The sequence below is a fragment of the Macrotis lagotis genome, chromosome 7 (assembly GCF_037893015.1).
Source record: "Macrotis lagotis isolate mMagLag1 chromosome 7, bilby.v1.9.chrom.fasta, whole genome shotgun sequence".
Classification (NCBI taxonomy): Eukaryota; Metazoa; Chordata; class Mammalia; order Peramelemorphia; family Peramelidae; genus Macrotis; species Macrotis lagotis.
In genome coordinates, this window is record NC_133664.1 from 117,059,562 (window position 1) to 117,085,866 (window position 26,305).

At 35.6% G+C, this 26,305-nt stretch overlaps 1 protein-coding gene across 1 annotated transcript in view; it reads left to right on the forward strand.

Annotated features, from left to right (window-relative positions):
* CHCHD3 (coiled-coil-helix-coiled-coil-helix domain containing 3) overlaps positions 1-26,305 on the forward strand; it is a 352,444-nt gene that overhangs the window by 66,671 nt on the left and 259,468 nt on the right. The window contains exon 3 of the mRNA XM_074193666.1: positions 13,440-13,506. Within this exon, the coding sequence (XP_074049767.1) occupies positions 13,440-13,506 (67 nt within the window). The remainder of the gene's footprint in view (positions 1-13,439; positions 13,507-26,305) is intronic.

Below are 26,305 nucleotides of genomic sequence, written 5' to 3' on the forward strand. Positions count from 1 at the left end.
AGCAAGCAATAGGTTTAATATGCAGGGCCCAAAGGTAAGGAGGAGTAAAAGCAGTATCAGGGGGCCAATCAGGGTAGAGAAATTTTTCAAATATACTATTGATTTTCCTTGTCCTGATATACTTATCTGTCTCAAATTCCTTTCCTTAAGCTAGAGCTTAAAACTATAATTATCCTAAGAATTTCCCATTCTTCTTCTTCTTACCTAAATATCCCTTCTAAAAGTTAAAGAAACTTAATTACTATCTTAATATGTAGCTGTTAGCAGGTGTCAGAGCCACACACCTAAAACACCTAACCTATCTCTGGCTATTAGATCCAACTCACCTAAAATTTCCTTTTCTAGTTTGCTTAGTAATTAACTATTAAGATCCAGGACATTAAAGGAAAATTCCTTTATAGATATAAGTATTGAATGTCCAGGCAGAGGTCACATGGGTAAGTCAAATGTATTAGGCCAGGTCTATTCTTCCAGGTGAGATATTATCCAAATGTCATTTTGTGGAAATCAAGTCAAAGGGGTCCAACCTCAGCCATACTGAGAAGTCGCCCCTTTGGCTGCCCATCATCTGACATCTTGGCTTCCTTGGCTGCAAGAACATGACATTTACCCAGTGGCATTTCCTTTTTGTTGACCATCCTGGTATCTGACATAAGAGAAAATCAATTAAAAGTCCTGTGATCTAAAATGGTTGTTTTACCTAGTTAGAACTTCCATTGAATACAATTCACTAAATTCCAATTATAATTTTAATGGAGTCCCAATTAATGAAACCCCCTACCTAAAGCTCAAATTATCTTTCCTGGGTCTTTGCCTAAAACCAGGTATTCTAACTATGACTGGCCCTACAGGCCTACCTCTTACTAGAGACATCCCTTTGTCTGAAATCATGTCTACTCTATATGTATATAAAGATGGTATATCAGATTCCCCTTGGCTAGAGAAACCTCCTTCTAGCCTGTTGTATCTTTTTTTTTCTTTTAAATTTATTTTTTCTTCTCATTTTGTACAAATGTTTTTTTTTACATTAATAAAATATTCTTGTTTACAAGTAAACAAAATACCCCTCCTCCCCCATGAATATAGATAGACTTGTTTGGGCGAAAAAAGTAAAGGGGAGAGAAAAAAATTAAAATAAAAAAATAATAATAGTAATAATTATAGGTATGGCCAGGTGGCGCAATGGACGAAGCACCAGCCCTGGAGCCGCAAGCACCCAAGTCCATATCCATCCTCATAAACCCAACAATCACTCAGCCGTGTGACATGCAAGCTCCTCGATCCCCACTGCCCTGCAAAAAAAAAAAAGAAAAAAGAAAAAAAAGACCCAAAATAAAATAAAATAGTAATAATAGTAGGAGTGGCTGGGTGGCAGACAGAGCATTGGCCCTTGAGCCAGGAGCACCTGGGTCCAAATCTGGCCCCAGATACCCAAAGATTACCCTGCTATGTGGCCCCAGGCAGGCCATCCAGCCCTACTTGCCCTGCACCCTCCCCCAAATAATCATAAAAAAACTGTGCTTGAGTATTTGTTCAAACATCAACAACTCTGTCATGGATGGATCTCATTCTTTATGATAAGTCCATCACAAAAGTTATTTCCATATTTTTCCACCTTTGCCATTGCTGATCACAACTCCCTCCTTTCTTATTTCTCCACTACCGTGTACTAAATTTTCTCTCTCCTTTCACTCTGACTCTGCTGTAGGGTCGCTGAGTGGGGCAGCAGACAGATCCCTGGTCCTGGGGCCAAGAAGCCCTGAGCCCCCATACCACCCCTTAGGCCCAGAATCTACCTGGCCCTGTGGTCCTGGGCAGGCCTTCCATTCCCAGCCCCTTGCAAGAAGTAAGAAAGAAAATGTGTTATATCTGACCACTCTCCCCCCGTGGTCCATCCTCTCCTCCTTTATTCACATCCCCACCCCTTCCCCCTGCTCCCCCCTCCTTCTTACTCCAGATGTCTCTACCCCATTGAGTATATTTGCTGTTTCCTCTCCTAGCCATCTCTGATGAGAGCAAAGGTTCCCTCATTCCCCCTTGCCTCCCCCCTTCCATATCATTGCAATAGCTCATTGTAATGAAGAAAATCTTATTATGTGAAATATCTTGGACTATTCCCCCCCCTCCTTTTTCTTTTTCCCATTCCATTTCCCCTTTTTTTCTATTGACTCCATTTTTACACCATATTTTATCTTCGGATTCAGCTTTCTCCTGTGCTTCAACTATAAAAGCTCCCTCTACCTGCTCTATTAACTGAGAAGGTTCATATGAGTATTATCAGTGTCATTTTTCTATGCAGGAATACATGCAGTTCATCATCATTAAGTCCCTCATATTTCCTCCCTCTCCTCCAATCTCTATGCTTCACCTGAGTCCTGTATCTGAAGATCAAACCTTCTGTTCAGCTCTGGCCATTCCAAAAGGAACCTTTGAAATTCCCCTGGTTCATTGAAAGCCCATCTTTTTTCCTTGGAAGAGGACATTCAGCCTTGCTGGGTAGTTGATTCTCGGTTGCATTCTAAGCTCTTTTGCCTTCCGGTATATTGTATCCCAAGCCCTACGAGCTTCCAATGTAGCTGCTGCTAAGTCCTGTGTGATCCTGACTGCAGCTCCACAATATTTGAACTGTGTCCTTCTGGCTGCTTGTAATATTTTCTCTTTGACTTGGGAGTTCTGGAACTTGGCTATAATATTCCTAGGGGTTGGTTTTTTGGGATCTCTTTCTCTGGGGGATGGGTGGATTCTCTCCATTTCTATTTTGCCCTCTGCTTCTAGAATATCAGGGCAATTTTCCTGTAGTAATTCTTTGAAAATGATGTCAAGGCTCTTTTCCTGATCATGACTTTCAGGTATTCCAATAATTTTTAAATTATCTTTCCTAAGTCTGTTTTCCATATTAGTTGTTTTTTCAATGAGATATTTCACATTTTCTTCTAATTTTTCATTTTTTTTTGGTTTTGAAGTATTGATTCCTGATTTCTGTTAAATTCATCAATCTCCCTGAATTCTATTCTTTCTCTGAAGGTTTTGTTTTCCTCAGAGTTTTCTTATCTCTTTTTCCATCTGGCCAATTTTGCTTTTTAAAGCATTCTTCTCAATAACTTTTTGAACTGTTTTATCCATTTGACCTAAGCTGGTTTTTAGCATGCTATTTTCTTCAGCTTTTTTTTTGGATTTCCTTGACTAAGCTGCTGACTTCATTTTCATGTTTTTCCTGCATCTCTCTCCTTTCTTTTCCCATTTTTTCTTCCAACTCCCTCATTTGATTTTCAAAGTCGTTTTTGAGCTCTATCATAGCCTGAGCCCAATTTCTGTTTTTCTTGGAGTCTTTAGATGCAGGAGCTTGTGCTTCCTCATCTTCAGACTGAGTATTTTGGTCCTTCTTGGGCTCATTTGCAAAATATTCTCAATAGTCTTCTTTTTGTTTCTCTGCTTGCGCATTTTCCTAGCCTGGGCCTGGTTTGGGGTGTTTCTTGAGCTTTTGGGACACTCCCACAAGGGTCTCAGTGTGTGCGGCTCTGTCCTCCCTCCTGGCCTGTGAATGACCATAAGCACCCCCCTCTGCCACGGGGCCGAGGTGGGGGGGCCCTGCTGTTCTGTGGGGTGGCCTAGACTGTGATCAGTATCTGAATGTGGTCAGAGCCCCAGAGTCCTGTTCAGGGGCAGAGGACCGAGCTCGGCAGTCTCTCTCTCTTCACTCCCCTCCCTCAGGTCAATGGGCTCATGCCCTGGGGGCTCCTGCTTACAGGCTCCGCCTGCTTCTGTTTCCTGGATCAGGGCTGGGGAAAGAGGATGCTGGCTGTGTGCCCTGAGGGCTGGGCTCCACATGCTGGCTCTGGCAGAGGTCCCCCGCTGTTCCCCCACTTTGTGCAGGTGCTCCCCAGGGTGCAGCTCAGGAGACTCCCCTGCTGCTGTGAGCTGAGACTCCCAGCGCCCTGGGGCTTCCTCTGGGAGGCTGAAGTTCTTTGGCTCTGGTGGGCCACCCCTCTGGCGTGCTGCCTCTCCAATCCCGGGGAGCAGAGCCTTTCTGCTCTTTTCCCGGTTACCTTGAGTAGGAGAACTGACTCACTGGGTCCCTTTGTAGGTTCTGTCTCTTGAAAGTTTAGTTAGAGTCCTTAGCTGATGAATTTTATCAGAGAGCTCCTAAGACTTGATCCCTTATTGTCACATCTTAGCCCCACCCCCAAAATATTAACTTTTTACACAAAAATACTCATTTATAGTCCTTATGTCCATTTTCTCCTAGAATGTTTTTAGAGGAAAACAAGAAAAATAGTTTTTTGCCTCACTGTTTTCCATCCTTATTTTAAAAATTTGATTATTAATGATCTAAGTGAAAATGGTCTGGGTTCTGATTTTTAAGTAAATTAAGGTCATTAAATAATTATGGAAAGGGAAGGGTCCAAGGGAACTCTTAAGATTTTTGAAGTCATTAAAATTGCAAAGGAAAGTGAATCCTAAAATGAACTTTTAATCCCTTTGAACTGGAGTTGCTAACCTGTTCTTACTTTATTTCTGGATTTTTTAATTTAACATTCCAGTATAATTTGTTACTTTTGTAATCCTACATAATTTATTTTATACATTTTAAAGCTCCCCACCCCAGTCATCTTTTTCTACTTGTCTAGTCTTGTGGCCTACTTTCAAATATGTTTTCACACCAATAAGTAAGCTATAGCTGGAGAAAAGAAGTTTTAGATGATCAAGATTATCACTGATATTGCTGATTATTGATTGCTAGCTTTCCCTGTGTTCTGGGTTAAGCCTGACTCAGACCAAATCCTCTAGATTCAATAGATTTAATACAGTAACTGAACAAGAATTCTTAGGTGGTTCATCAGTTTACAAAAGATTTCTTTAACCATCTTAGGAGCATTTAAATTAACTTCATTTAAAAAAATGAATTTGCTTGAAGTTACCTCAGGTTGATTCAGTTGATGCACCACTCAAACTGTCCAGCTTCTGGTGGCTTTGTGCTCAGGATTGACAATGAATGAATGACATCCACAGTCTAGACTTTTAGGTCCCTCTGCCTACCAGTCCTCAAGTGTGATGGGTTTCAGTATCTAACCTAACTTGCTTGGGAGCAGGGGATAGGATATTGTTTCTATCATACTCTCAAGTGTGTTGTCTGTTCAGTTGTGTCTGTCTCTACCACTACAATCTCTCTCCTCCCTCTTTTTTTTGGGGGGGTGTGTTTGTGGGGGGAGATAAAGATTCTAGAGTGGTTTCCCATTTCCTTCACTCACTTTACAGATGAGCAACTGAAGCAGGATTGTGATGGCCAATGATGATAAGAGATGGCCAGGCTCACATAGCTAGTAAGCTAAGACTGGATTTGAACTCACAAAGAGAAATTTTCCTGACTTGAGCACATCTAGCTTTCCCTAGTTGTGGTAGATTTATTTATTATGTAAGACTGAAATTATGTGAGATTAATTGAGGTTGTAGAGCCTCAGACACTAACAATTCTTACTGGAAATACATTAAGGAAAAAAGGGAAAATTATGTTATTGTAAGATATATCATTATATTGACTTGATAAATACAGTAAATATAATTAAGTCTTTGTTAAATATTATAATACTTTTAAATGTAGAAAATGTGTTGGTAATTACCTTGAATTTGTAGTAATCCCTAGACATTCCCTAGGAGTTTCTTGCCTGTGTTTTTTTAAACTAAATCCCTAAGAAGAGCCCTCCTTAAATTTATATTGTATGCATTTATCTGTTTAAATGTTGAATTTCCCTAGTAGAAATGTGTAGTCCTTAGGGTAAGAGAATATTTTTCATTTTGTCTTTGAATACTCAGCTTAGTAGGGTGCCCTATACATAGTAGACTCTTAATAAAATTTTAATGAATTGAATTTGCATATGAGCTAATTGATTGCTTTGACAATCAAGTGTTTATTGTACTGTATACAATGACAATCTCGTAAAAACTAGTAATAGTTCTAGTAATAATTTGGGGCTTTTTTGTGGTTCCTATATGAAATGGCTAAGGTGTAACTATAAAGTCATGAGTAATCTTTCATAATCCATATATAGATGAATTTGCATCCAAGTTAAATAAATTTAAGTTTTTAAATCATATTTGAATTCTTCCTAAAAGAACTGGAATGCAGTAATTGAAAATTCTTTAGATTATAAGGGAAAGAAGTGATGTTTGTTGTTCATTGTCAAGGAAGGCCATGAGATGTGAATTGGATTTGAATGAACCATCTGGGTCAGGGGTTGGATATTGGAGATGACCCTGGAAGTGAGGAAATCAGGGTTAAGTGATTTCTTCAAGGTCACACAAGTAGTAAGTGTTAAGTATCCAGGGCCTGTTTTTAACTCCTGTTCTGACTCCAAGGCTGTGTTACCTAGGGTAGTTTCCTGGAAAACTGGAGTTTATAACTCTCACTAGAGCATTGTCACTTGTATAGATGACTTTGAACCATAGAATCTGGTCTCTTTATAAAAAAAATTAGTGGAGAGGAATTTTGGAGAAAACTGAAATATTTGTAAAAAAGTTACAGTACCATCTATACATCTAAAGTAATTTTATTAGGAGAAATAAGTATATAATAATAGTTTGCCCTTTACAATGCTATATTTAATTTAAATTTAAATTTTATTCAAATAATCACAATTTTAATAATTGAGTATCCTTTTTTGTTTTAAATTTTTTTTTTTTGCAAGGCAATGGGTTTAAGTGGCTTGCTGAAGGCCACACAGCTAGATAATTATTAAGTGTCTGAGATCATATTTGAACCCAGGTACTCCTGACTCCAGGGCTGGTGCTCTATCCACTGCGCCACCTAGCTGCCCATTTTACATTTTCAAAGCAAATGGTGCCACATTGGTGAAATCTTGGACTTTCAGCATTCCTTAGTTTATAAGAATGGTGTTCTTGTTATTTGTATATGTTCTTCTGGTTCTGCTTATTTCACTTTGCATAAATCCTTACTTTTTGAAGCAATTTTAATCAAAATTTATTTGACTCACTACTATTCTATTACATTTACATACCACAATTTTGTTTTTAGAGAGAATGATTTTTATTTATTTATTTTTGGCTTTTGCAAGGCAATGAAGTTAAGTGACTTACCCATGGTTACACATCTAGGTAATTATTAAGTGTCTGAGGTCTTGATTTGAATTCGGGTCCTCCAGATTTCAGGGCCAGTGCTGTATTCATGGTGCCACCCAGCTGCCCCTTAGCCACAATTTGTTGAGCCATCCTTCAGTTGCATCTTGTTCTTCTTTTGTATCTTGTTCTTTTTTTCTTTTCTTTTTAATCCCCACATCAAGATTAAGAGCTTGTTTTGCTTCTAAGCATTTTGTCTCCAGGCCCATTTTTTTTTTATTCCTTTTCTCTTCTTATCGATACTTGTTTCTTTGTGAAACAAAGTTTTTTACATGGGGTCTACAAGTAGTATTTAGGGGTGCTTGAACTTGAATGGGGGGAAAATTACGTCTTTATTTTATCATAGCTGGTTTTCTTTGTAATCTTATGCATATTATTTTATCTTTTAGAAAAACATGATTAAGGGGTGGCTAGGTGGCATAGTGGATAGAGCACCATCCCTGGAGTCAGGAGTACCTGGGTTCAAATCCAGTCTCAGACACTTAATAATTACCTAGCTATGTGGCCTTGGGCAAGCCACTTAACCCTGTTTGCCCTGCAAAAAAAACCTAAAAAAATAAAAAACATGATTATAAGATGGGGTCAGTAGACTTCACCAGACTATCAAAGGAGACTATGACAATTGAATAAAAGGTACAGTACACCTCTCAGTAGATTTTGTTATATTGTTCACAAAATGTGTGTCTGTGTTTGTGTGTGTGTGTGTGTGTGTGTGTGTGCTTGCATATGTCTTTAGTTTTCCTTTGTGCAGTTTAAATAAGAGTGAAGTACATCTTATACCCATTCTATTTAACCTTTCTTCAAGATTATATTGCTCTTGTCATCCTAATTATAGGATATAGTTGACCTCTTCTCTTTATTCCTTCTTTTTTTTAAACCATCAATAGCATATTCCTTTTTTTTTTTCCTTTCCCTTATCAAAACCTTGAGAATTGAAAGAGTCCACCCCTGGCATCTCCTCCATTTAGGGAATTAGCTCGTTGTCATCAAATGGCCCATTTCACTTGTTCATTTAAAAAAAAAAACTTTTACTTTTCTGTGGACTTCTGTGTTTTACTTTGCTCTGTTCTTTTCTTCAGACTTGATTGGAAGTCCTCTTCCATTAAAACTTAATTTTTTCCCTTTCTTTGTAGGATTATATTTTGCTTTGAAGAATACATTTTAAATTTGGTTTAAAAATTTTTTTTTGGAACCCCGTATTTCTTGCTTTCTTCTTGTTTATGGTAGCAAGAACTTGAGGAAGTGAAATGGATAGAACTCCAGACTTGAATTGAACAACTCCCTGGGAGACCTGGAGCAGATCACTGGACCTCTTCATTTTTTTCATTTGTAAATGAACTGTTTGCTTTCAAGAACTGTTATGGGGATAAAAATGAAAGAATATTTAAAAAGAGCTGTGCAAACCTTGAATTTGCTTTGTTGTTCTTATTGCTTCCCAATATTAAGTGATTCCAACTGTAATATCTTAATATTTGAAGGCTATTTTATTTTTTAAAACTTTATTTTTGGATGGTCTTGTAATGATTTTTAAAAAAGATTTTATTTTTTTGAGTTTTACAATTTCCCCCCCATTCTTGCCCCCCCCCCGAAGACATTCTGTTAGTCTTTACATTGCTTCCATGTTATACATTGATCTCAGTTGAATGCGATGACAGGGAAATCATATCCTTAAGGAAGAAAAAGTATGAGATAGTAAAATTACTTAATAATATAATTTTTCCCCCCTAATTTGACCGTAATAGTCTTTGGTCTTTGTTCAAAGTCCATAATTCTTTCTCTGGATACAGATGGTATTCCCCATCACAGATACCCCAAAATTGTCCCTGATTGTTGCACTGATGGAATGAGCAAGTCCATCAAGGTTGGTCATCACCCCCATGTTTCTGTTTTGGTGTACATTGTTCTTCTGGTTCTGCTCATCTCGCTCAGCATTAGTTCATGCAAATACTTCCAAGCTTCCCTGAATCCCATCCCTCCTGGTTATTTGAAGTCTTTTTGATTGCTTGCAGTATTTTTTTCTTCGACATGGGAGCTCTGATTTTGACTGTGATGTTTCTAAGACTTTTGTATTGGGCTTCTTTCCAGGAAAGGTCAGTAGATTATATTTCCACATTGCTGTGTAGTTCTAAGGTAGGAAGAATTAAAAAAAAGGATTCCAATTCCTCTTTAAAGATGGTACTTTATTCCTTTTTTTTTATTTATTTAAGGCAATGGGTGACTTGGGTGTGACTTGTCCAAGGTCATTCAGCTAAACAGTTATTAAGTGTCTGAGACCAAATTTGAACTCAGATCCTCCCAACTCCAGCATTGGTGCTCTATCTACTGTGCCACCTAACTGCCCCCGTTTCTTTTATTTTTGCTTAATCTTTAAGGCAACTCTATTTCCACAGGCTCTCTTCCTCTTCCTCTCAGGACTTGCCCCTTCTCAGTTTGTTACCCCTTTTCTACTATTGGAATTTCACTTTAGGATCCAGTTATGCTTATGTAACATAAGTTTTTAGTTAACTCAAAGTATTTTTCAATTTTTCCTCATCTTAGAGAAAAACCTGATTAGGAGTATATTTGACTGATGGTGGGAATAATCCAAGGTTGGACCTAGACAAGGGAAAATGAATGAGAGGATAATATAGAGATGACTATGATCAGATAAACAGGGAATGGGAGTATTTCTTTTTTTGCAAGGCAATGGGATTAAGTGGCTTGCCCAAGGCCACACAGCTAGGTAATTAGGTGTTTGAGGCCAGATTTGAACTCAGGTACTCCTGACTTCAGGGCCAGTGCTCTTATCCACTGCGCCACCCAGCTGCCTCCTAGCATTTTTAAGTGATAACAAGATAAAATATCTTTTAAGTGTAGCCTAGAAATACATCATAATTGACTAGATATAGGAACTTGAAAATTAGGATTTTTAAAGGTTTGTCAATCTATATATGTGGCAATCTCATTTTATAAGTATAGGAACTGGAAGAGAGACTTTGGCTTGAATTGAACTCTGAGTAAGAGTACCTAGATTAGATGGAAGTACTAGAATGAGTGATAAATTTAGTAAATGAACTTCAAAGGAAAAGAGGTTACTGAATGGTTATGATGGGAGAAGAATATGGAATGGCCATTGTGGATGAAGCAATAGTCTGACTTCCCTACCTTAACCAGTTATTGGGTAGTTAGGAACAGTTGGCCAGAAATTTTTTTGGCATTCAGAGGAAACCAGGTCTCAGTGGGAGCCAAAAGGTGGAGGAAAGGGAAAAGAAAGTATTTAAGATGAAACAAATTTGTTAGTGAAAGAAGGAGGCTGCTATGAGGTAAGATATTTGGGGAATTGAATTTAGGGGGACAGTATTAAGAAACTAACAGTTTGGATTAGGGAATGAAGTTTGTGAATTGAAAGCTGGGCATTCTGAATCATTGATTGGTAAGAATATGATAGTGTGAGAAGAATATGCTAATCACTAAGGAATGAATCCAGGCAGACTATCTGTGCATTTGGAGAAAGGATCTTTGAAGGGGGCAAGTAGTTAAATTGCTGGTAGTCCTGTGATACCCAGGGCTACCTCTTAGCAGACAGGAACTCAAAGAGAGATATGACTTTCCATTTGAGACTCAGAGCACTGAATCTTCTTGGCTCTCTGTCATCTTAGGTCTGAGTGCTTTAAATCTAAAAAACCCTAAGATTACATTATTTGGGCCTTTGCATTGCCTCATGCAATGAGGTTACTGCCTTTCTTCCTTTTTATTCACCTGCTGTGGTTTTTCCAGTTACTCTAGGGCTTTCTTGGAGGAGCTGTCTATTCTAACTACCTCTGGGTAGATAGCTTGGCAGCTCTAAGTTTCTATAACTATCACCTGGTTGCATGAGATGTTAACATTTTTTGCCTAGGTTAGTTCAGACTTTTGCTTCAAAATCCAATATACTTTTCACCACTCTATGCTGCTTTATGCAAAACAAAACTATTGATCTTGTTTTATTAAACAATTTGCTACCTTGCATTGTGTTTTCAGAACTATCAAGAATTACTTCCATATATCAGAATGGTCCATGATAACTAGAAGATATTTTAGGATCTAACTTCTTTAATTTAACTTTGTATGCATTTTCTTTGGAAGAAATCACTTACTGTAGTTTCTTATTTGTAGTATTATAGTTTGGTGTGATTATTAGGTTTTTTTCCCCTTCAGTAATAATTTGAGAACTGGGTTGCCTGCCTCAATTAAGTTTACTATCTTGGCTAAAAGTCTTCAGAAAATTTCTTAATCATCTTTGAATTTTTTATGAATAATTGGATGAAAATTTTTGGAATAAAATGAAAAATAGAATTATTTTTTGACAACTTTATTTACACATTTCCTATTAAGATTTCCATCTTTAGCCCTAAGTCTTTTCTTTGAAAAATTACCTGACCTTTACTGTTTTTCCTTTCTCATATTAAAAATGATTTAAAAACATCATTTTTCTTCCATAATGACAGTTACTCCAGTTTAGCTAAGCATATGGAAACATACTTTGTTCTACTGAAATTTCCTCTCTATATATCTTAGGAGAGGATTGCCCATAACTTCTTGGTCTTTGAATATTTTATTCTTGTATTTCAGAATCATTATCTTTTTTTAATCATTCTATAACTAGATGTTCTTAAAGAGTTATGCCTTTAATACTTGTCTGCTATCCTTACAGATGTATTTTGTAGCAATTGATTTCTTTTAAAAAATATTTTTATCTTTGTTTTTAAATCGCCTAAATTAGCCTCCCACTCCATGTTTCCTCCCAATCATTGTCCATCTAGATATCTTCTGCCATCACAGGGCATTTCTTGTCTTTCATACTTGTCTGCCATCCTGCCACATGTGTTTGGTAATAAGATTTTAATGGAGTCGAAGCTTCCTTCTCCTGAGGGACTTGACTGAAAAGCTCCTATAATTTATGTGGGATTGGGCATAGTAATGGAGGGGTGTTTTAATATGCTTTTAGAACTTTTGATAGGAATTTCTTATAAAACAGACCATACAAAATCTTTTAATCTTAAAGACAAATTTAGGTTTTAGAAGTATTTATTTAGCATTTACTATGCCTTTAGTTCTGGTCTGTGCTATTTTTTTTTCTGTGCTACTTTTTTAAACTGTTTGATACCTGAATTTGAATTTGGTATATTTGAAAATAAAACTTCAATGTTCCTTGCTTGTTTTTCAGTCAATCTGTAAAATCTCTATAATAACAAAGATAATTTCTCTAATAAAAATGAAAGTTTCAAAGATGATAATTTTATTAAGCACCTCCTAAGTGCCAGGTACTTTGCTGACTTTAGTAATTCAAAGACAAAAGTAAGACTCAGTTATCTTACACTCTATTGAAGAAACAAATATAGAAGTAGATGCATAATATATAAAAAGTAAATACAAAGTTTTTTTTTCTTTTTTGGAACTAGCATTTGTAGCTCAGTATAGAAGGATCAGATAAGGTTTCCTTTGGGATGGGACCCTTGCCTTTGATTTTGACGGGATCTAAGAATTCTAAAAATGTGAAAGGAACCGGAAGTCCCAGAGAAGTATGGCCAGTGCTTCAAGGGAAGAGGTGAAATGTTGGGAAAGACCTGTAAAATAGAAAGCATGGAGGGGAATGATTTGTAACAAGACCAGTGCTCTAAGTACTGAACAGAGAAGCTTCTGTTTGATTCTAAAATATTGATTCTATTTGAATCTCCTTTAATCAGGAGAATCTTATGGTTACGCCTATCTTAAGAATATCTCTTTTGGGCATTTGTGGAGTTGAGATTGGAATGGGGATAAAGATTAGGCAGGAACACTAGTAAGAAGATAATTATTACATTACACATGAAAAGTGATGCAGACCTGAGCGAGAAAGGTAAGGTAAGGTAACTGTGCTAGTAGAGAGGATGATGCATGCCAGGACTCCTGTGGAAGAAGAATGGACTAGACAATGTGAAGGAGTGAAGTTGAGTATGCTTTACACTATGGTTGTTTATGATTGTTTATCATTTCCTGTCAGTGTACTTCCAAGACAGTTTTAAGAATTACACATTATATTCACAGTAACTTTATGTAATGTCTCTGGTTCTTCTAGGCAGTAAATAGTTTCATGAGATTGTTAGATGTTTAAAAAAATGCTAGAATCCATTTATTTTTAGACTGGAGAATAAAACTCTCCTAAAACCATTAGGGAAATTTTGATTACATTGTTTCTGTAGTATGATTTCCTAATTCCTAGGACAGTCAGACTTAGAAAAATTTGATACATTGTTTTCTAGTGGTATTTTTATTTAAATACTTATGCATTATTTTTTTCTCAATTATAGCTAATGAAGAAATAAGAAGAAGAGTAGCTGAAGAATTGGCCTTGAAAGAGTCTGAAAACCTAAAAAGGTTTGTTTTATGGTTATATGTAAGATATTCTTATAGCATAGTCTTATCTCTAACATTTCTGGTGGCAAATTTTTACTGAGTAGTCTTCCTTTTTTATTTATTATGAATTACTCTCACTGGGTTTGTTTCCTCATTTGTAAAATGAAGAGGAGGAACTATATGACTTGAGATTCCATATAACTTTTTCTTACATGACTCTGAAATCCTTCTGGGAGAAGGAACATAACAATGAAAAATGGTACTACATTTGAGCCAGAAGTCTTGAGTTTTAATCTTTAGCTGTCTACAACTGGGCTGCCCAACCTTACTTTTAAAAGTTTTTATTGAAACAATATATTTTGATTTGCCATTTTAGTGAGAGTTCTGCTTGACTTCCTTTACTAAAGCATTTAATAAACCCACAGGTGGGCTGCATAAAATTACTCTGTGGGATGCATTTTGAACAGGGTTCTTTGGAGCTATTTTATAACTGGGTTGCTAGTTCTAATGCCTATTATTTCCTAAGCTTCTTTGTTTAAGCGACCTGTTACTTGATGTTGCAGTGAAAAGCACTATTTTGGTTAGTCAGATACCTAAATATACTCTAAGCGTATTTTAATATTTGTAAAATTAGAAGATAATAAAGTGTGCTTAATAGATAGCATAGTGTAGTGGATTAGGATTGACCTTGGAGTCAGGTTCCAGCTCATCCTCTGACATATACTGGCTATATAACCTTGGTTAAATACTCTTGTAAGGCTATAAGTTCTATACCAATTGGTGAGTTTCTTTGGGAGAAGGAATTTACTTAACCAAAGTTTCCTACACTAGTGAAAAATCCATAGGAATGTCTCCCCCCCCCCAAAAAAAATTCTCAGTAGCAAAGTTATAGAAACTTTAAGTAGAATTGATATTAATGGTAATATGAAGATGATGCTGAAGGTAAATAAGTAGAAGATAAGAGAGCACTTAGTTGTACTTGAGATCATGATAAACTGTATGCTAGGGACTAAAAAAATCTGTTCATGACACGTAATGTTGGGGGTCCAAAATAATGTGAAGAATAGGAGCTGTGTTTCAGGATTGAAAGAAGGTACATCTCCCAATTTTCAAATAAAGAAAAGAGTCCCTAATCTAGTCTGAATCATTCTTTGATTGATAGTTATTGACCATTCTGATATATGGAAGTAATTCTTGATAGTTCTGAAAAACATAATGCAAGGTAGCAAATTGTTCAATAAAAGGAGATCTTGTTTAATTTATTTTTTTTGTTTTGTTTTGTTTTGCATAAAGCTGCATAGAATGGTGAAAAGTATATTGGATTTTGAAGTAAGAAGATCTAAGTTGAAGTCAAGTACTCCTTATTTTGTCTCTGGGACAAGCCTCTTAAACTTTTTGAGATTAATTTTTTTCTCATTGTCAGATAGGACTTTCTTATATTGTCTTTGCCATCAAGTTACTGTGAGGAAAGCAATGCATATATTTTCCTCTATAGTGAATTAACTAATTTACTTGTTTCATTTATTAATGATTCATGAAACTTTTGAGGAGTTTTATCTTTAAGGGAATAGATTAAAAATGTGGTCAGCCCACATTAGATAAGAATCAAATGTCAGGCTCTAGGTCAAGTGATTTGTGTTTGGATAGTTTGGTCAGTGCATTTAAAATCCAAATGTATAGCTTCATGTTATTGATGGTGAGTCAAAGATAATTTGTTTATACTTAGTAACCCTGGTCCCTTTATGTAACTGAACTATTGTAAAATTTTTTATGACTTTTTAAAAAAAATCATAATAGGGGCGGCTAGGTGGCAAAGTGGATAGAGCACCAGCCTTGGAGTCAGGAGTACCTGGGTTTAAATGCAGTCTCAGACACTTAATCATTACCTAGCTGTGTGGCCTTGGGCAAGCCACTTAACCCCGTTTGCCTTGCAAAAACCTAAAAAAAAAAAAATCCTAATAGTTAAAAGATTTTTTATTTTTTTAGGATTTTAAGTGGCTTGCCCAAGGCCACACAGCTAGATAATGATTAAGTGTCTGAGGCCAGGTTTCAACTCAGGTACTCCTTACTCCAGGGCTGGTGCTCTATCCACTGTGCCACCTAGCTTCCCCAAAAGATGTTTTTAATATGATGTAATAAATACCAATTACAACTATTGACCAGGGTTCTAATTAATATGCAATAAGACATTTTTCTGGCATTTTAAGTGTAATTGATTTATTCCCTCAAGTGCCAAAACTTTTAAAATTTTAGTTATTTTTTTAGAGTAAACAAATTAGCCTTCCTTTATAACAAAATAATAAATAGGAAAAAAAACTCAGTTCAAGACAACTAACCAACATATTAACCAAGTCTGACAACATGTATTGTGTTCTACACTCATTGTAACCCTTGAAAGTCAGGCACATGGTATTATAGTGGAGAGAATGCAGGGTCTGAAAAGACCTGAATTCAAATGCAGCCTCAGATACATAGTAGTAGTTATGTGTCCTTGAGCAAGTCACAACTTCTGTTTAATCTCAGTTTTTCCTGATTAAAAAGGGAATAATCATAACACCTTCTTAGCAGAGTGTTATAAGATGCAAATGAGATATTGGTAAAAAGTGCTTAGCAAAATCCTTGACACAAAGTATGCTTTATATAAGTCCTTATTCCCTCTTTCTCTCTTCCTTCATTGTTTTGAAGAAGGAATTTGTGTTGAAGCATTGTTTCCATTTTAAAAATTCCTTTAAATTTCTCCTTCCTATTGGAATAAAAATAGCATAATATTTGTAAAACCCTTTTATAAATCTTAAAGCACCAGTTAAAGTAAATTCTAGGTGTTATTATTAATGACAATAAAAGTTATTATGAATCAGTTTTTTCCTGAAGAGATAGTGCTGCTGTTTTTAACTGATCTGCTATTTCATTTATTTAGTTATGTGGGAAAGAGGTTGATGAGGGCTCCAGTTTTTTTTTTTCTTGTATGAGGTGAAGTAACTGGACTTTTTTAGAGCTCTATGTCTTCATTAAGCTTCTTGGTTTATAATCAGGTACTGGATGATTTAAGTTAATAGAAGTTGATTTTCTGTTTGGATAATCTATTATTGCATGTTTTAATTATGTTTTCATTAACATCCACTTATACATAGGGCTGGTTTATACTAAATATCCAAGATAATTAGTTTAATATTATGCTTAAGGAACTTAGGACTGGGAATCAGGGAACAACATTTGGATTCTGTCACCAACTTCCTTGAGACTTATGATCTGACCCTCAGTTTTCTTATTTTTAAAACGATGAGGGCATTACACTTGATGACTGTGGCAACTCCTTTTTTTTTTTTAAAGGTTTTTGCAAGGCAGAGGCATTAAGTGTCTCTGGCAGCTCTTTTAAAAAAACCTGTGACAGTTTAAAACATATATTTATGACTTTTAAAATAAGGCACTCCCATTCCTGTTTTCTATAGAGCTCATGGCACTAAATTTCTTAAATCAGAATGTAATTACTAAAAGTGTCTGCCTATATTTCAGTTATTTCCCATATAATCCTATATAATTATTGAATTGGATTAGCTGGTTGGAGGATATAGTTATTGGGCAGAATTTAAATAATTTTTGTAAAGACCGCTTTGATTTAGAAGTAAAGCAGGCCAGTATATTTTTTGTCTTTGAAGTTTTATTACCATTCTAATTGAATTTAGTTTTAATCATGACTTTTTTGTTAGAATATATTAATTATTGTATTTGGTTTCCTATAGGACTATTCTGCTTTCTTTTTATTTCTCAGCAATATTGACTCTTTTTCTCATCTTATTTCTCCACCCCATTTCCTTTAACTGGAGAACTCTCCCTGTGTATTGTTTATTTTTTCTCTTTCATTATCCTGTTTCCATTGACTCTGCTTTGATTAAAGGACTTAGATCAATATTATCATACCTAATAGAACCCATTTCACATCTCATTTTTTTTAGTTTTTAGTTTTTTTTTTTGCCAGGCAAATGGGGTTAAGTGGCTTGCCCAAGGCCACACAGCTAGGTAACTATTAAGTGTCTGAGACCAGATTTGAACCCAGGTACTCCTGACTCCAGGGCCAGTGCTTTATCCACTGCGCCACCTAGCTGCCCCTTTCATATCTCATTTAAACCAGGACCAGAAGTCTAGGTGTAAACTAGAGAAATGAGCATTGACAAAAATTATTTTCTGTTACCTCTTAAATAAACAGGAGAGTTTTTTAGACTTTTTTAAAATTTGATTTCCTTGAAACCCCCATGAAAACTTATAACTGTTAACACTTAGTGTTGGAATCTCTTCACCTATGATAGTTCTTAGAAAAAAACAATAGTTGTTGCTTCTCCTCCCCGTTTTTTCCCCCCTCTCTTCTTTTTTTAAATAAATTTTACATAAACTATTTTAAGAGTGCCTTTGATACCAAATAGCATTCATTATACCTAACTTTTTGTTTTGTTTTGTTTTGCTTTTTTTAAAATTTTTGCAAGGCAATGGGGTTAAGTGGCTTACCAAGGTCACACAGCTAGGTAATTATTAAGTGTCTGAGGCTGGATTTGAACTCAGGTACTCCTGACTCCAAGGTCAGTGCTCTATCCACTGCACCACCTAGCTGCCCCCTATACCTAACTTTATCTCAAAACTTAATTGAAGGGGCCGCTAGGTGGAGTAGTGGATTAAGCCTTGGAGTCAGGAGTACCTGGGTTCAAATATGGTCTCAGACACTTAATAATTACCTAGCTGTGTGGCCTTGGGCAAGCCACTTAACATCATTTGCCTTGCAAAAACCTAAAAAAACCCAACTTAAATGAATACAGCCTTGTAAATACCTTTAGTAAAGAGATATTCTTGTCATTTGTATATACCTGTGCACATATTCATTACTTCCTCCTAAGTGTACCCTTGGCATATACAAAAATATGTATAGGGAATAATGTATAGACATCTCTATGTTAGGTTTAGTTAAACTGCAGTGTGAATGGAGCCTAATGGTGCTAGATCTCAAATATACTGCAGAGGAGTAATTTTCAATATAATTTGACATTGGTTAAAAAATCTCTCCTTTGCAGACAGCCCAAAATTGTTCCCGATTGGTGCACTGATGGAATGAGCGAGTCCTTCAAGGTTGAACATCACTCCCATGTTGCTGTTAGGGTGTACAGTGTTTTTCTGGTTCTGCTCATCTCACTCAGCATCAGTTCATGCAAATCCCTCCAGACTTCCCTGAAATCCCGTCCCTCCTGGTTTCTAATAGAACAATAGTGTTCCATGACATACATATACCACAGTTTGCTAAGCCATTCCCCAAGTGAAGGACATTTACTTGATTTCCAATTCTTTGCCACCACAAACAGGGCTGCTGTAAATATTTTTGTACAAGTGATGTTTTTACCCTTTTTCATCATCTCTTCAGGTTATAGACTCAGTAGTGGTATTGCTGGGTCAAAGGGTATGCACATTTTTGTTGCCCTTTTGGCATAGTTCCAAATAGCTCTCCAGAAGGGTTGGATGAGTTCACAGCTCCACCAACAAGTGTAATAGTGTCCCAGATTTCCCACAACCCTTCCAACAATGATCATTTTCCTTTCTGGTTATTTTGGCCAATCTGAGAGGTGTGAGGTGGTACCTCAGAGAAGCTTTAATTTGCATTTCTCTAATAATTAATGATTTAGAGCATTTTTTCATATGGCTGTGAATTGCTTTGATCTCCTCATCTGTAAATTGCCTTTGCATATCCTTGAGGATTTGTCAATTGGGCAATGACTTTTTGTTTTAAAAATATGTTCTCTGTATATTTTAGAAATGAGTCCTTTGTCAGAGTCATTAGTTGTAAAGATTGTTTCCCAATTTACTACATTTCTTTTGATCTTGGTTACATTGGTTTTTATCTGTGCAAAAGCTTTTTAATTTAATGTAATTGAAATCATCTAATTGGTTTTTGGTGATGTTCTCCAACTCTTCCTTAGTCATAAACTGCTCCCCTTTCCATAGATCTGACAGTTAAACTAGCACTTGATCTTCTAATTTGCTTACAGTATTGTTTTTTATGTCTAATTCCTGTAACCATTTGGATCTTATCTTGGTAAAGGGTGTTAGGTGTTGGTCTAATCTATACTAACCTCCAATTATCCCAGCAGTTTTTATCAAAGAGGGAGTTTTTATCCCAATGGCTGGATTCTTTGTGTTTATCAAACAGCAGTTTACTATAATCATCTCCTGCTCCTAGTCTATTCCACTGGTCCACTACTCTATTTTTTAGCCAATACCAAACGGTTTTGATGTCTGATGCTTTATAATATAATTTTAGATCAAGGAGGGATAAGCCACCTTCTTTTGCACTTTTTTTCATTAAGCTCCTGGCAATTCTTGACTTTTTATTTCTCCATATGAATTTACTTAGAATTTTTTCTTACTCATTTAAAGTAATTTTTTGGAATTTTGATTGGTACGGCACTAATCAGATAGTTTAGTTTTGGTAGAATTGTCATTTTTATTATAATAACTCTACCTATCCATGGCAGTTGATATTTGCCCAGTTATTTAAATCTGATTTAATTTGTGTGAGAAGTGTTTTATAATTATTTTCAAAAAGATTCTGAGTCTGTCTTGGCAAATAGACTCCCAAGTATTTTATATTGTCTGAGGTTACTTTTAATAGGATTTCTCTTTCTAGCTCTTCTTGCTGTATCTTGCTAGACATATGACATATATAGAAAAGTTGAGGATTCATGAGGGTTTATTTTATAGCTTGCAACTTTGCTAAAATTGCTAATTGTTTCCAGTAGTTTTTTTGATGATCTTTTGGGATTTTCTAGGTACACCATCATGTCATCTGCAAAGAGTGAGAGTTTTGTCTCTTCCTTCCCAATTCTAATTCCTTCAGTTTCTTTTTTTCTCTAATTACTGATGCTAACATTTCTAATACAATATTGAATGATTGCTTGTTGAATTTCTTTTTCTGAGATAGGGTTGTTTAGGTATTTAATCTCTTCTTCATTTAACCTGGGCAACTTATATTTTTGTAAATATTCATCCATTTCACATAGATTATTAAATTTATTGGCATAGAGTTGGGCAAAATAATTTCAAATTATTACTTTAATTTCCTCCTCATTGGTGGTGAGTTCACCTTTTTCATTTATGATACTAGCAATTTTTTCTTTCTTTTTTTTAATCAGATTGACCAGAGGTTTATCAATTTTATTGTTTTTTTCATAATACCAGCTTTTGGTTTTATTTATTAATTCAATAGTTTTTTTGCTTTTGGTTTTATTGATTTCTCCTTTAATTTTTAGAATTTCTAATTTGGTATTTATTTGGGGATTTTTTATTTGTTCTTTTTCTAATTTTTTAGTTGCATATATAATTCATTGATTTCCTGTTTCTCCAATTTATTCATGTAAGCATTTAGAGCTATAATATATCCCCTGAGAGTCGCTTTGAATGAAACCCATAGGTTTTGTTATGTTGTTTCATTATTATCATTATCTAGGATAAAATGGTTAATTCTTTCTATAATTTGTTGATCATTAGGTTTTTATGTCCTAGTACATGGTCGATTTTTGTATAAGTTCCATGTACTGCAGAGAAAAAGGTATATTTCTTTTTATCCCCGTTCAGTTTCTTCCATAATTCCTCTATATCTAATTTTTCTAGCAATCTACCTCCTTAACTTTTTTCTTGTTTATTTTATGATTCGATTTATCTAGATCTGAGAGTGGGATGTTGAGGTTTCCCACTGGTAGAGTTTTGCTGTCTATGTCTTCCCGTAGTTCTTTCAGCTTCTCCTCTAAGAATTTCGGTGCTGTCCCACTGGGTGCATATATATATTCAGTATTGAAATGACTTTATTGTCTTTGGTACCTTTTAGGAGGATAAAGTTTCCTTCCTTATCTCTTTTAAGGCTATCTATTTTTTCCTGCTGCTTTGTCTGAGATAAGGATTGCTACCCCTGCTTTTTTTACTTCAGCTGAAACAAAATATATTTTGCTCCAACCTTTTACCTTTACTCTGTATGTATCTCTCTGCTTCACGTGAGTTTCTTGTAAGCAGCATATTGTAGGATTCTGGTTTTTAATCCACTCTGCTATTTGCTTACGTTTTAAGGGAGAGTTCATCCCATTCACATTCAAAGTTATGATTACTAATTCTTATATTGCCCTCCATGCTATCTTCCCTCTGTTTGTATTTTTCTCCCTTTTATCCATATTCCCCAGTATTTTGTTTCTGAATACCACCCCCTTCAGTGTGTTTGCCCTTCTATATCACACCCTCCCCTTTCTTTCCCCTTTCCCTTTTTCCCTTTTCCCTTCCCTTTTGTTATTTGCCCCTTTCCCCCCACTCCCCTTCCCTTTCTCTGTCCCCCTCCCCTTTTCCCCTTTTAATACAAATTTCTTTGATAAAGGTCTCATTTCCAGTATTAATATATATTTCTTTGATAAAGGTCTCATTTCCATATATATATATATGTGTGTGTGTGTGTGTGTGTGTGTGTGTGTGTGTGTGTGTGTGTTTGTGTGTGTGTATATATATGTATGTAAAGAACAGATCCAATATTTATAAGAATATGAAGTATTTCTGTTATAAATGGTCTTAGGATAAGAATGGGCAGATCTCAAGGTAAGAAACCCAGGTTATCCATAATCCTATGAGAGAATGCTCCAAATCACAAATCAATATCAATAAGAGAAATGCCTTTTAAGGGCATTTTGAGATTCCATCTCACACCCAATCAGACAACTAAAAAAGAGTACGGCCAATATTGGAGGGACTTTGGAGATTTATGGCTGGTGGATCTGTGGCTCAAAACAGCTATTCAGGAAAGTTTATGGACAAGTACAGAAAAAGTTACTAAATAAATAGTGCATATGCCCTTTGCCAAACCTAAATTCAAAAAATTTCAAAGAAAGTGGAAAAAATTCCTCTGACTCTATTTCTCTCCCTCCGATTTTGCTAAACCTATACTCATAAAAAGTTGAAAGAAAAGAGGAGGGAAAAATCCTGTCTCTTTGTCTTTCTGTCTTTCTGTCTTTCTGTCTTTCTGTCTTTCTGTGTGTGTGTGTGTCTGTGTGTGTGTGTGTGTGTGTGTGCGCGCGCATATATATATGTATATATATATAAAACTTTTTTCATTTATAAGAGCTCTTTTTGTGATAGATTATAAAAAATTGGAAACTGGGGATGTCTATTAATTCAGAAATGTCAAAAAAGTTGTAGTATATGAATGTGATAGAATATTATTTGAAATGAGGAAATAAATTGTTTCAAATTTGACATGGAAAAGGCTTCAGTGAACTGCTACAAAATAAAGTAAGAAGAACCAAAAGTATCATTTATGCTCTTGCATCAATATTATAAAAATGAACACTTTTGAAGACATTTATAACCTGGTGAAGAATGCAATGAGCAGAACTACAAGACATTTCCTTTCCAAATATTCATATGAACTATTTGTGCCTGATCTGTGGTAGAACCTTCTAGTTTGTATTGTTCTGATCAGCCACAGTTGATGTACAATGACCTCGACATAATGACATAATTTTGGTCTTCAAGTAAGATGGACAATCAACATTATAAAGACAAAGAATTTTGAAACTGTAATAACTGTGATCCATACAGTGACAATCCATATTCTAGAGCAACTGATGATGAAATATACTGTCCACCTAACAGTGAGATAAGAGATTTGGGGTACAGAATACATATATACACAACCAAGACTGAAATTTCTTTTGTTGGACTGTGCATATGTATTGCAAAGAATTTGTTTTGTTTTTTGTATTAATACATTTTGGGGGGTCAGCTAGGTAGTGCAGTGGATAGAGCACTGACCTTGGAGTCAGGAAGGCCTGAGTTCAAATTTGACCTCAGACACTTAATAATTGCCTAGCTGTGTGACTGTGGGCAAGTCACTTAATCCCACTGCCTTAAATAAGCAAATATTTTTTAAAAAAGGAGAGATAGGACCTCTGCTTGGATGATATGGGTCAATCAAAAGGCCTACTTAAAAGTTAAAACATTTTTAAAAAGAGGTATGAAAATGCTCGAAAATATGTAATGTTGCATTCACTTTCAGATAAGGTCACTATTATTAATTTTAAATAAAAGTTTTACTTTATAGCAGGAAACCTAAAAGTGGCAGTTATCTAAAATGTTTGTATTGTAAACATGGCATATCATTACAATTTTTAAAAACTGAGTAGGAAAAGGAGTCTGGGAAAGGTTGACTGGAACTAGTTTACGAATAGCTTTAAATAACATAGCAGTCCCCTACTGGACCCTTTTGAGGAGAAAAATGTCTGAAGCTATATAGATCAAAAAGGAGAGGAATTTGAGGCCAAGACTAATTAGGAAGCCATCATATAAGATAGTGAGGCTTCAAACTTAGGCACTATCTAAGTTGAGAGAATGGAATAGATTTAAGACATGCTCTTATGATAGCTTGATTATGACTTGGCAATTGATTGAATTTAGGAAGTGAAAGAACTTGAATAGTTTAAGATCACTGAGAAGTTGTAAACTTGTGCTATGAGAGTGACATTGTTGCTCTTGACAGAAATGGACTTAGGGGGTGGCTTGGTGGTACAGAGGATAGAGAACTGGTCATGGAGTCAGGAGGACCTGAGTTCAAATCCAGCCTCAGACACTTGATAATTGCCTAGCTGTGTAGCCTTGGGCAAGCCTTACAACTCCCCCCCCCAAAAAAAAAGAAAAAAAAGTAAAAGAAATGGGTTGGAGTTGTTCTTTTCTGTTCTAGATTTTCTCATGTGGTCAGAACATGATGTTTCTGTCACTCATTAAAATCTGTCTCTCCATTCCCATTTTTCTCCCCTTTTTTTTTTTACCAGGGGGTGGGAAGCTTCTTTTTCTATCAGAAGAGTAAAGATGGAATATATTCTGGGAAATGTAGAGTGAATAGTGCAAAAGCAAAAAAGTGTCCTGTGTGAAGAGCAGGTAACAATGTTTAGTGGGAAAGATAACTTGGGAGAGAAGGTTGTGAAAGGCTTTTAAAAGCTAGAGGTTTTTTTTTTTTTATCTTTGAATAACTTGAAAGTTACTGGAGTTGACTAGAGGAGTTGCACAGTCAATTACAGAGCTGACTTTCAGTAAAATCATTTTGACAGTAGTGTTAAATGACATAAAATGAGGAAAAACTTGGGGCATGGAGACCAATTAGAAGGCTGCCCCAATAATTTTGGGTAGAGATCCTGAGGGATTAAATTTAAGTGAATGAAAAGATATTATGAAGCTAGAAACAAGCAAGATCTATAACCCGATTGGATGAACATATAGAGTGAGAGATCGTGAGAATGGGGTTGATGTTATCAACCTTGGAGGGTGGAAGAATAGGGATAACCTGTGTAGAAAAAGGCAAATTTAGAAGAAGGGACAATTTAGTTTTGTTAAGTAAGCTTAAGAAGTTTCATATTTCAGCTTTTTCATTAAAATAGGATATAAAATAGGATATGAAATCCTTAGCTGAGTGAAAAAGGAATGAAAGAAGTGTGGGAGGCTTGAAGAGGAAAGAATTAGTGCATACTGATGTAGGAAATCATCAATTAGGGAGGAATAAAAGGAGCACCTTGTTACAATGAGGGCCCATTTAATTGCCTTTGGTAACATGATGTATCTAGCAAGATTTTGAGACCTTCCTCAAATATATATATCTCTCTGGGGTTAGTTTCTGAGATGGGACTTTTTGCCAAGTCCAGTCATTATGCTGTGTTTGCTCTACTTTTCTTGGGCTTTGATTGTGGTTCATGCTTGATCCTTACTTGAGTTTCTTAGCTTCTTACTCTGATTTCCACTTATCATCATCATCATCCTCCTCCTCCTCCTCCTCATCATCATCATCATTTCTACCTACTGGAAGAAAAGTACTTCTTTAGAATTTAATACTACTAGACCTTTGTGGCCTTCTTGCTTCTCAGGATGTAGTGTTAGGGAGTGTAGGATTCCTGGCCTTATGTTGTTTCAGTTTGAGTGTGGTATTATTTATTGTAGTCATTGGCCACTGCTATTCCCTGAGTCTTCCAAAATCTACCCTTTGCCTTTTTGACTACTTTGGGATTTTCTGTTCAACCTGGGACTTTCTCAGAGGAGCCTGGGACTTCTGACTGACTGTAAGTGGAAAAGTTTATTTAATGTCATTTTGTAATTGGAATATTTGAGGATTATTTTCTCTTGGTAGAATTGCAAGATTTTGTGGACAGACTGCCTGCTATCCTGTCCAGAAATCCCAACTATGACAATAATTATAAAATAAATTAAATAAAAAATCTCCATAGGAACATATTTACATATTCTTTCACTCAAATACATATGAAATTACAGTTTTTTAAAATCAGTAAAATTGAAGGGTTTTCATAAATTATCTTCATTTCAACTATTGAGCTCTGTTATTAAAACTTACTTTATATAGCTGAAGTTGGATAATATTTCTTTTTGCCACAAGTGATGATGCTGTTTCTTTTAAGATTCTAGTTATTTTTTCTTAGTACATTTTATCTTAGACTTGGTCCATTATCCTGTTGGTTAGTTCTGAACAGTAAATTATGACACCACAAATAATATCTTGGTAAAAATGTTAGTGCTTCTAGTTAAGAAGGTCACAGACCTTAGTTTGTATTTTGTATTTTTCCCAATGCAGAGCCAGAAAGAGAGAATCTCTGTTTACAGCAGTGAATTTTCAAGCAAATATCTGTACTCTTTCTGTGATTATGATTTAGTATGTATCTTGGATTGTAAGTAATAGATATTATCACAATGTTGGAGGTCAATTTAGTCAGAATTAATAGATTTTGATGTTAGCAAAAGTGTATAAAAACTCAGC